The sequence below is a fragment of the Oncorhynchus masou genome, chromosome 22, assembly GCF_036934945.1.
Source record: "Oncorhynchus masou masou isolate Uvic2021 chromosome 22, UVic_Omas_1.1, whole genome shotgun sequence".
NCBI lineage: Eukaryota > Metazoa > Chordata > Actinopteri > Salmoniformes > Salmonidae > Oncorhynchus > Oncorhynchus masou.
The window spans coordinates 33,417,055-33,429,332 of NC_088233.1; the positions used below are offsets into that span (position 1 = coordinate 33,417,055).

At 40.3% G+C, this 12,278-nt stretch overlaps 1 protein-coding gene across 1 annotated transcript; it reads right to left on the reverse strand.

Annotated features, from left to right (window-relative positions):
* Nucleotides 1-216: 216 nt before the first annotated feature.
* Nucleotides 217-8,181, reverse strand: LOC135508707 (arrestin domain-containing protein 4-like). The gene is made up of 9 exons (XM_064928938.1): nucleotides 7,961-8,181; nucleotides 7,537-7,834; nucleotides 3,118-3,187; nucleotides 2,781-2,928; nucleotides 2,355-2,457; nucleotides 1,976-2,232; nucleotides 1,587-1,749; nucleotides 1,260-1,414; nucleotides 217-1,142 (listed from the first exon to the last, which is right to left on the reverse strand). The coding sequence occupies exons 2-9, from the start codon at nucleotides 7,820-7,822 to the stop codon at nucleotides 1,116-1,118; spliced, it is 1,209 nt and encodes a 402-aa protein (XP_064785010.1). The 5' UTR covers nucleotides 7,823-7,834; nucleotides 7,961-8,181; the 3' UTR covers nucleotides 217-1,115.
* Nucleotides 8,182-12,278: the final 4,097 nt, after the last annotated feature.

Below are 12,278 nucleotides of genomic sequence, written 5' to 3' on the forward strand. Positions count from 1 at the left end.
AGTCAGTTAAGAACAAATTCTTATTTTCAATGACGGCCTAGGAACAGTGGGTTAACTGCCTGTTCAGGGGCAGAACGACAGATTTGTACCTTGTCAGCTGGGGGATTTGAACTTGCAACCTTTCGGTTACGAGCCCAATGCTCTAACCACTAGGCTACCCTGCCACCCCAGGTTTTTGATAGAGGAAGAAATAAAAGTGAACAATATGAGCATTTTCAAATGATTTTATTCAAACATTTTGTAAAATTACAAAAATATAAATTTAACAGAAACCCACTGGGTTCAGATTGACTGATGTATGGAATAGCAAAATGCCATTCTGATACAATCTAACACATACAGTAGTATGGTAATAGGTCTTTGTAATCATCCTGCAAAAGTATACATTTCAATAGATAAACTGGTAAATAGCAACATGATAACTAACATATATACATACGTCTGTACCTGATAAACATTCACAACACTGCATGATCCAAGGTTTTCCCTAGACACTCACAATTCAAAACCAACCATGTAAACTCAACATCAGTTACATTTCAGATAAGGCAATATATTCTGAGAAGGAACAACTCCAAGGTCAAAATATCCACCTGGAATTAATACCTTTGCGTAACTTTTGAACTATCAAAGCATATTACTCTTTCTGCTCAGACATTTTCAACGTTTTAGTTACAATGTATCAAAAATAATGGCCATGTTATATTATACACCCTGAACAGGAAAGGATTCACGACATACAGGAATAAATCCATTGTAGATTTCAACAACAAAATCTGTTTCAGTAGCTTTCAAAGTGCTTTACATTATATACAGTAGATAACACACCTTATCTTATATTATGTTGCACCTACCTGCTACAACAATGTGCTGTGCAGTAATTCCATTTCTAATAACAGTCATGTAAAGAGTGGGCTCCATTTCTCAACACAGCCTAGTATATAATAATTCCAAAAAATACTGTTAATCTGCTTTAAATCCAAAGTTTAATTAGTTCACGACTTGATCACTCTATATTACACTCTTTCCACCACAATATAAATATTGTGCAACATTGCAATTTGAAGGCATCACTTTGGTTCTTTAACAGATGATGTAGAGGCTCAACATTAAGCCTAACTATGGACTGGGTGGGAATTAACCTGTTAATAATGAAGACCGTTGTTAGAAAGCAGAAACGTAACATTTAGCCTGAAGCACTACTCAGAATAAGTCAAATGTTTAGTTAACAATGTGAGACACCAAATGTGAGAACTCACCTCGGAGTACAGTGGTGGAGGTTGGAACCTGAACTCCTGGATGTAAACAAAGGCTGGTCCACCAAGCTCTCTCTCTAACTCCTCGGACTGAGAGTAAGAGGGGCTGTGCAGTTCAAACTCTTCCTCAGACACCACATCTGCATAGTTAGGGGGGGCTGGGGATTAACCAGAAGGTAAACAACGTCAGAATCAACTTTGTATCTACTCAAAACTGTGTTGGTGAAAGCTTCAACACAAATACATGAAGGTAGACCATGACAATAAACGGGAGTTCATATATGTTCATATGTGTGTGTGTGAGAGCATTTTTGTAATGCCTCTCCTTACCTTCAGGCACTTCAGGAAGCGCCAGTGCGAGCCAGCTCATGTCCATGCTGAAGTGACTGCTCAAGCTGGAGCTTCTGCTTTCAAGGCCATTGTATGGTATACTGCCAATCACAATGGGAAGCTCCACCTTGAGTTTCTTAGCACCTGGTATCTGTGCCATGACCTCCACATAGGAAAGGAAATAAGCAGGCATACATTATACCATCTGAATGCTGACTTAGTTGAAATCACCTTATTTACCTATTACTTTCTGTAGCAAACACACACATCAAGGGAAAAAACATGCATATGATATAACAACACAACGTAGTCTACAATGGCATTATTTACCACACTTTAACAACTTAATAGATTAGAGTAACAAAGTATCCATAGAAAAGGGCACTCACTACCAGGGAGTATTCCACTCTGATGACTGAAGAGTTGAGAATTGAGGCAGAGACAAGTGGGATCTTCAGTGTTTTTCCATTCCAGGTGTCTGTGCAGCCTGATGGAATGTGGTTACCCCTCACACTGGCAACCAACTTTGTATGACTTTTTGTTTTGCCATTTGCCATGAAGGTCTGTATTTGGTAGATAGCTGCTTTAGGCACGATGAGTCGAGAAGAAAAGTTCTCAATCACAGCATAGATGGGGATTGACTCTCCTAGAATGAAGAAATGAATCTTGAGGACATTGCACTATAATTTAACTGTTGTTATTAGAGACAGCACATCTTCATTCAATATAACATGAATGATGAAAAACAAACTTTAGAAACATTTTTACCGTTACAGTAGCCCCTTCTGTTGATATTGACATTCAGAGAGATGGGGCCTGAGGTAAAAATCCAACAGCCAATCATCTTCTTGTTGTTTGTAGACACAGAGGACTGCAAAATAATGACAAACGAGTCAAGGGAGATTTCCAAGAATGCTACTTTCACTTAACATTTTGCTAAATGTTTTGTGGTTACTGTCGGATACACCAACAACATTTAAAAGAAGTTCCCACAGTCAGACTTGAAAATCTGAAAGGTGTCATCTATGTTTTAATAGACAGCAAGATGGTTGAGAGCCAATGTGTTGCATGTATGAAAACCAAACTGACCATCCTTTCCATCCAACTCACAAAATGGTTAAAAACATACAGTAGGACAAAATATACAAAACCCACAAAAACTGATGCAATCTATTCTGAAGACTTATCACTCACCAGTAACCATGGGGAATTGACATCAACATGGCTGATAACAGAGAATTCTCTGTTGACAGTTTGATCTTGATTCAAGGGCCTCTGTAATACAGCTGTCACCTCATAGCAAACACTCCCATACTTCCCCTTAAAAGAGGTAACAAGGGGCCTGGAAGACATTATGGAATGTCACTCATTATTCATTTGACAAAAAAAGACAAATTAATTCAGGCATGCTGAAAAGTGTACAATCGAAGTCTCCATTAGCTGTTGCAGTTAGTACAGTAGCCAGACATCATGAGGCAAATCAAGCTTTGACTGCATAATTTCCTATTCCGCCTGAAAAGTTCTCACTCACGTTTGAGTGAGCTCCACATGAAAGGGGAACTCATAATGCCCTTCATCAAGACTGATGAATTCCTCACCATCTGAAACAAAAGACAATTCAGTCACATATAGTAATCAACATTTTACAACAATTTTATTATAATCACTGACTGGAAAGCATAGGGCCTGCTAACGGTCTAGCGATTCCATAACTTCCTAAAGGTAGTGTACATTACAGCCCTGATAAAATTCTTTGTTACATCAAAATCCAGCCTGGTCTCATAGACTAGATATAACATAGTAGTGTAAAGAGAGTGGATGGGTAGCTGTATAACGTGAACGTCGAGCAACTCAATGGTTGCGTGTTCGAATCTCAGCATGGACAACTTTAGCAACTTTTCAACTACTATTTATTTGTTCTTTGCAACTACTTAGCATGTTAGCTTTTATATGCCTTATTAACAAACTTCTGTAAATACAAAAACAATGGTAAAATTACAAGCCTAGTTGGTTTAGCCATGGAAAAAGACAGAAACCTATCCCCTAGCATGATTGGCTGAGATAATGGATAGTTTGGAGAGTTCGGATTGGTCTGCCATGAAGCATGCTTCTGTCTATAACATGAGCTGGTCAGTATGTGTAGATAATCCTTGCTACTGCTGATTTTTTTAAAGATATAACATTAGCCATAGAGATCTGCAAAAGTGCTGCTACTGCTCTCAACATTGCTGCCCAGAATATAGCAGGCTCTATCAACAAAGTTCAGTGGGAAAAAGTTTTGATGGACTACTTTTCTGCACAAGGTCAGTGTGAACCAGAGTTACTCAACACAACAAGCTGTAGCTAGCTACAAACCTAACGGAAAAGAGACGCTGCCGTGAAGCGTTCATCCATGTATACGAGTAAGAGTCTTGCTCCTTTTTCAGATTATACGTTTCTAATTTTGTCAGAAAGTCATTTTTTGTTGCAAGTAAAAGTTTACCGTTTGCTAGTTAGCGAGCCAGCAAACAAATGTTCACTAGATACATTTATGTGTATAATCTGTGTAAAAATATTAATTGTATCTTAGAAATCGATTTGAAATAGCTAGTTATAGCCTAATGTTAGCTAGCTAGCTAACATTGCACCTAGTTGGTTAGCGTTTAGCTACCTGCAGATTCTTACTCCAGCATTTCATGCATAGTGGCTAGCTATGACAACCCGTTTGTACTGTAGCTATGGATTGGGATTACGGTAAAATGTTTAGCTAGCTAGCTAGCTAGCTACATGTCTAAAAAAAGTACCACTTTGCAAGAGAATGATTACATGACCCATCAAGTTAGCCAGGTGTGTCTGGGGGTAATTATGGCCATCTATTGTATTTCATGAACACTGGTACATGTCCAGACAATAGTGACCCATCCACTTAGCTAGATGTCTGTGTGTGTGTGTGTGTGTGTGTGTGTGTGTGTGTGTGTGTGTGTGTGTGTGTGTGTGTGTGTGTGTGTGTGTGTGTGTGTGTGTGGAGGGGGGGTTATAGCATTATTTCACATGACCCATACATTTAGATAAGTGTCTGGGTGAACTTGAACTTTTTTGAGGAAAAGATCATGATCATAAGAAAGCAAATTAGAGTCTGCACAACTATGCCAGGACCTAGGATCAAGATAGACAGTCAAGTGTTTTAGTACTATATCTCGATACAATGATGAAAATAATCATGGCCTCTAAACCTTCAAGCTGCATACGCGCTAGTGGCCCTATTCCAACTAAACTACTGAAAGGGCTGCTTCCTGTGCTTGGCTCTCCTGTGTTGAACATAATAAACGGCTCTATCCACCGGATGTGTACCAAACTCACTAAAAGTGGCAGTAATAAAGCCTCTCTTGAAAAAGCCAAACCTTGACCCAGATAATATAGAAAACTAACTGCCTATATCGAATCTTCCATTCCTCTCAATTTTTAGAAAAAGCTGTTGCTCATCAACTTTCTGAAGACAAACAATGTATACGAAATGCTTCAGTCTGGTTTTAGACCCCATCATAGCACTGAGACTGCACTTGTGAAGGTGGTAAATGACCTTTTAACGGCGTCAGACCGAGGCTCTGAATCTGTCCTGTGCTCTTAGACCTTAGTGCTGCTTTTGATACCATCATTCACCACATTCTTTTGGAGAGATTGGAAACCCAAATTGGTCTACACGGACAAGTTCTGGCCTGGTTTAGATCTTATCTGTCGAAAAGATATCAGTTTGTCTCTGAATGGTTTGTCCTCTGAAAAATCAACTGTAAATTTCAGTGTTCCTCAAGGTTCCGTTTTAGAACCACTATATTTTACCTCTTGGGGATGTCATTCGAAAACATGAAGTTAACTTTCAACGCTATGTGGATGTAGCTGATGTGAAATGGTTAGCTAGTTAGCCGTGGTGCACGCTAGTGGCGTTTCAATCGGTGAGGTCACTTGCTCTGAGACCTTGAAGTAGTGGTTCCCCTTGCTCTGCAAGGGCCGCGGCTTTTGTGGAGCAATGGGTAACGATGCTTCGAGGGTGACTGTTGGTGCTAAATACGGCTGCAAGAATCCTGACGAGAACCAATTTTTTAAAATCATATTACTTCAGTGCTAGCCTCCCTACACGGGCTTCCTGTTAAGGCAATGGCTGATTTCAAGGTTTTACTGCTAACCTACAAAGCATTACATGGTCTTGCTCCTACCCATCTTTCTGATTTGGTCCTGCCGTACATACCTACACGTACGCTATGGTCACAAGACGCAGGCCTCCTAATTGTCCCTAGAATGTCTAAGCAAATAGCTGGAGACAGGGCTTTCTCCTATAGAGCTCCATTTTTATGGAATGGTCTGCCTACCCATGTGAGAGACGCAGACTCGGTCTCAACCTTTAAGTCTTTACTGAAGACTCATCTCTTCAGTAGGTCATATGATTGAGTGTTGTCTGGCCCAGGAGTGTGAAGGTGAACGGAAAGGCTCTGGAGCAACAAACCGCCCTTGCTGTCTCTGCCTGGCCGGTTCCCCTCTCTCCACTGGGATTCTCTGCCTCTAACCCTATTACGGGGGCTGAGTCACTGGCTTACAGGTGCTCTTCCATGCCGTCCCTAGGAGGGGTGCGTCACTTGAGTGGGTTGAGTCACTGATGTGATCTTCCTGTCTGGGTTGGCGCCCCCCCAGGTTGTGCCGTGGCGGAGATCTTTGTGGGCTATACTCGGCCTTGTCTCAGGATGGTAAGTTGGTGGTTGAAGATATCCCTCTAGTGGTGTGGGGGCTGTGCTTTGGCAAAGTGGGTGGGGTTATATCCTGCCTGTTTGGCCCTGACCTGTCGGATGGGTCCACAGTGTCTCCTGACCCCTCCTGTCTCAGCCTCCAATATTTATGCTGCAGTAGTTTGTGTCGGGGGGCTAGGGTCAGTCTTATATCTGAAGTATTTCTCCTGTCTTATCCGGTGTCCTGTGTGAATTTAAGTATTCTCTCTCTAATTCTCTCTTTCTCTCAGAGGACCTGAGCCCTAGGACCTTGCCTCAGGACTACCTGGCATGATGACTCCTTGCTGTCCCCAGTCCACCTGGCTGTGTTGCTGCTCCAGTTTCAACTGTTCTGCCTGCGGCTATGGAACCCTGACCTGTTCACCGGACGTGCTACCTGTCCCAGACCAGCTAAGCGTAATCAGACCAGCTAAGCGTTGGGTAAGCGTAATCTAATCATTATAAAATATTTATACAGTATTTTTATCTGGACACTCAGATTAGGTCAGATTAGGATATAGTTCAAGGACTAGATAAAGTGTATTTTTACCTGGAGTTTTTCTTTATTGTAAAGAGATGGGTGGGGCTAAGCCTTAAGAGGATGTGAATGATGCTGAATAGGTGTAGACAAAGAAGAGCTATCCAGTAGGTCTACCAAAAACATGTCAGGGCCATTTTCTCAACAAAAAAAAGGGAAAAAAAGAAACTGGGGTTACAAGTTTATCAACTTTCAAAGCAGAATTACGTTCTCATTGTTGCTCAACGGCAGTGTATAATATACCATTTTGTAGTTCGGAGTCTCTACTTTTATCCAATGTAAAATAAAACACAATTTCAAAGCCTAGCGAATGTCTAGCAACCCAAAGGTTGCATGTTCGAATTTCATCAGACAACTTTAGCAACTTACAACTACTTAGCATGCTAGCTAACCCTTCCCCTAACCTCAATCCTTTTTTAGCTAACCCTTCCCATTTAACCTAACCCTAACCCCCAGCCTAGCTAATGTTAGCCAGCTAGCTAACGTTAGCCGCAGCAAATTGGAATTCATGACATATTATACATTTACCAAATTCTTAACATATCATACAAAATGGATAATGGACATCCACAAATTAATACATACCATACGAAATATATCACACTAAATGAAGTGTTCAAATTCACGTACAGAATAATATGAAATGCTCTGAAACCAGGTTGCAAAATCAGATCAGTACCTGATGTTTCTTTGAGAGTTTGAGATATGCAGAAGTATTCCACCTGCTCACACTGAGATGATGTGTTTGCTATAACAGCACTGCTCAGTGATGATGCTTTTCGAGTCCCTTCACCCCAACAGACCTGGGCACATCCTCTGGTCGATATTTTGACAGCTTTGATTTGTACCGACACACCCGTCGACACCTCGACCACAACGTGTCCAGAGAGAACTTCACCAGGACTGTATTCACACTTGTCTTCATTGTTGAACATGATACAGAATACCTTCACTTTGTCAGCCATCGTTGGACGTTACTTATGTAAAAGGAGACAGGTGGTTTTATACATAAGTCTATAATGATGATGATCAGAAGCTCTAACTTTCTCACTAGAATAGATTGCCTATCGACTAAACTAGAAATATGAAAATATTAAATGTACCTGTTGTCCTGGGATTCGATATGGGAACGTCAAACTCGAATTTGGCAATGGACCAGCTAGTAACACATTTCATGAGAAACATTCAATAGAATAGGTCAAACACAATTGACATGATCATTGTTTTACATTACAGTAATTGGGCCAATTTCCCACGCTGTCCAGAGAAAGCGGGGCTGCAGAGCGAATGATTTAGCTACACCCAGAGAGCTCAGGGGCCTATTCATTACGCGGATTCTGTTGAAAAACATTCTTAAACGGAAGCAAACAGAACGAAATGGGGAGGGACCTGTCTGAATTTATCCAATAGAAACTCCCGTTTTGGACTAATGATTACCCCCAATTATACGCAATAATTGGTTTGACTTTGGAACGTGTAGGCTCTACCATTGGACAAAATTTTCACTGTGATGACGGACTGTACACAGCCAAGAAAGTGCGATATTTACCATCAAGCATGATACATTACATTGGTCCAATGGGGGACAAGCCAGTGCGCGTGAACAGTTGAGTCATGAGGAGATTCGATTCTGTCTTTAGCGCAAATGTGGGCGTAGTTTGCAACGTGTGATAAGTGATTGCATTCGTTTTGGAACCAGGCTTCATCCTGAGTCACAAAAATGTGAGGTAGGTTATGCACGTGGCGTAATGTTTAGGATACTCTGTTTTCACATATGCAAAAGTGATTGCTTTTGATAAAAACGGAAAACTAGTTTGAACATTCGAAGATATATTTTATGAAAAAGAGATATTGTATGTTTCTGAATGACGCATCACGCTGTTGACAACATGACTGCAATGCAGAATACTGTCTGATTTTAGCAGTCTACGCCTCCCTCACCGGCTTCGCCCGTGTGTTGCATTGTGGGTATACAAATCGTCCGACTTCCGACAACATCAGAGACAATACAGTATGAAGATGGGCAGAAGCTTCTCCAGTGGATGCTGGTGGGAGGAGCTATAGGAGTACGGGCTCATTATAATGGCTGGAATGGAATTGATGGAGTCCAGTGAAAAACGTGGTTTCCATATGTTTGATGCATTTCATTTATTTAATTCCAGCCATTACAATGAGCCGACTTCTTATAGCTCCTCCTACCAGCCTCCAGTGTGCTTCTCCAATAGAAATCCCCAATCACACTTGTAGGAGGTGTCATGGCAACGTTGGCAGCTAATTTCATGGGCAGAGACGTCATCTGGTCTAATGGTCTGAATTGTGCATGTGCAAATCCTCCATCCAAAGACACTCTTTCAATATAAAGTTGTTTTTGACAAACATGTGTAATTTTGTCACTTTCATGTTGTTGGCATAATAACTACTGAAGACATTGGCTTGATTCTAGGTTGTGCCTTTAGATTTAATAAAAATGTACAACTAAGGAAACATTTTAACTTCTAATAGATTTTTCAAACCCCTAGTCTGCTTGGTCTGTTTCACAAGTGTTCCTGGAAGTCTCGTGATTTTGCACCTCTGTGTTTAGAAACTCTGTGACTATATGTCAACTGCATGACCTTTACAACAACCATGTGATCAAAGGTCATGAACTTTTGAAATTTCTGCAATTCGCCCTCACCAACTGCAACTTGAAGTCAGAACCAAGGCATTGTGGAAGACAACCAGTTTTTTGGAAGCAAAAGGCACTACATTCACAAAAATGCTTAATGTCGCCAACTAACATTGGTTATTATCAATGCATGTTTATTGTTTTGGATGGATGACTATTTAGAGCTTAAATTCATCTTTATCCTTTCAATCTAATTACATAGGCCTTCATGTGATCCACATTTCTAAATTAAATACGTGAAATATCCTACTTGCGACAATGTAGCTAATGTATTTATCTAGATGTTGTTGTAATATTGTGTCCTATGTTATAGCATAACATTTGTCTGGTTTGTAATATTGTTATCACCAAACAAATTCACATTTGTTGATTGTCTATCAAGTGTGAATAAAATTGAATACATATTGTAGGTTACACATGGGTTATTGTAGGGGAATTCTACACTGGCAGTGTTAAAGGCTTAGTCTGAGCATATACCCCAGACTCGGGGTAAATATCAAGTGCATTTGACTGCTTGGCATATTGCTTGGCATGTTGTTTACTCAGTACTTTATGTGAACTGATGTATATGTAGACTAATACTTTTCATATTGTTTACCCAGTAATTTATGTGAACTAATGTACATGCGTAATCTAATCCTTTTCTGTGCAGTGAGTGTTTTGTCCTTCCTGTGATTGAATCAAATTATGTTCTTTACATGCTTACTGACAAAGGCAACATACAGGTTGAGCATTAAATAAATACAATCCAGGCTGTAGTGATGCTGACATGCAATAAATTACCATACGGTAAGAATCTTTGTGGACTCCATTTAATCACATCTGTTACAATTCAATTTTGCACAATCAAAAATAATAGTGGCATGATGTAATGGGAAACAAGAGAATATCCCATATGCTGCAAAAACACCTATGTTCTCATTCTAGTAGCCCATGAACTCAATACCTGGTTATATTTTGAGAAAAACATCACTAAAATACAAAACAAGTCTTGTGAATGTGAGAAAGAGCTTGGGCCGGTATCCAATTACCTTATCAGGATATTCATTCCTTGGACCATTTTGATCTTGTTCAGCTTTGTGTAGGAGAATTGGAAACTTGATAGCATCCATTTAATCTGCAACAATGGCGAAATCCATGTCTGCCATTGTAGCATTTCCTAGAAACAGCAGTTGTCCGACTTGCTGTTGGTGCATATGTACCTCCCCCAACTTTGTCGACTTCCGTCTACTTTTGACTTACCATTCAAACACGCCCAAAGCCTATGGGGAAATATATTTTTTGTGGGGATAAACACTGAAAATAAGGTCTGTGGTAAACAGACTTAGGAGATCTTATACATTTTGTTCTATAAGTTCATCAGCTAATTTCACTTTGTGGATTGAAGCATTTATATAATCAAAACAAGCACATAATGCGGACTGATTATTTCAGAACAAAATGTATAAGATCTAAGTACTTGCTTTTGGGAAACACTTTTTCACAGCAGGTTAGGAGAACTTGTGCAGCAGGTTAGGAGAATTAACCCAGCAGGTTAAGAGACTGAGGTTAAGGTTAGGAAAAGTATGAGGGTTAGCAAAAATGTTCTCCTAACCTGCTACGAAAATGATTGTTTTGAAGTGATGTGAAAAGTGTCCCCTTGTTTTCGGTGTTTATCCCAAAACCACATTGTTTCCCCATTAATTTCCCCCATAGGAATGGCTGAAAAGAGGTAGACATGTTTTTGTATGACTATAAGCTGGTGAGCTCTATGTTATGTTGTATTATCCATGTGGACAGTCAGTGCTACTCTCACTCCCAATAATAAATGTTCCATAGATAAGAGATGGAGAGGAGGAAGAAACAAGAAATCCTTAAGTGATTCATTTTATATTCCTTTATGGTGTAAAATGATTGCATGCACATTCTAAATATACAGTGGGGAGAACAAGTATTTGATAACACTGCCGATTTTTTGCAGGTTTCCTACATACAAAGCATGTAGAGGTCTAACTTTTATCATAGGAACACTTCAACTGTGAGAGACGGAATCTAAAACAAAAATCCAGAAAATCACATTGTATGATTTTTAAGTAATTAGTTTGCATTTTATTGCATGCAATAAGTATTTGATACATCAGAAAAGCAGAACATAATATTTGGTATAGAAACCTTTGTTTGCAATTACAGAGATCATACGTTTCCTGTAGTTCTTGACCAGGTTTGCACACACTGCAGCAGGGATTTTGGCACACTCCTCCATACAGACCTTCTCCAGATCCTTCAGGTTTCGGGGCTGTCACTGGGAAATACTGACTTTCAGCTCCCTCCAAAGATTTTCTATTGGGTTCAGGTCTGGAGACTGGCTAGGCCACTCCAGGACCTTGATGCTTCTTACGGAGCCACTCCTTAGTTGCCCTGGCTGTGTGTTTCGGGTCGTTGTCATGCTGGAAGACCCAACCACGACCCATCTTCAATGCTCTTACTGAGGGAAGGAGGTTGTTGGCCAAGATCTCGCGATACATAGCCCCATCCATCCTCCCTTCAATACGGTGCAGTCGTCCTGTCCCCTTTGCAGAAAAGCATCCCCAAAGAATGATGTTTCCACCTCCATGCTTCCCGGTTGGGATGGTGTTCTTTGGGTTGTATTCATCCATCCTTCTTCCTCCAAACACGGCGAGTGGAGTTTAGACCAAAAACCTCTATTTGTCTCAGACCACATGAACTTCTCCCATTCCTGCTCTGGAACATCCAGATGGTCATTGGCAAACTTCAGA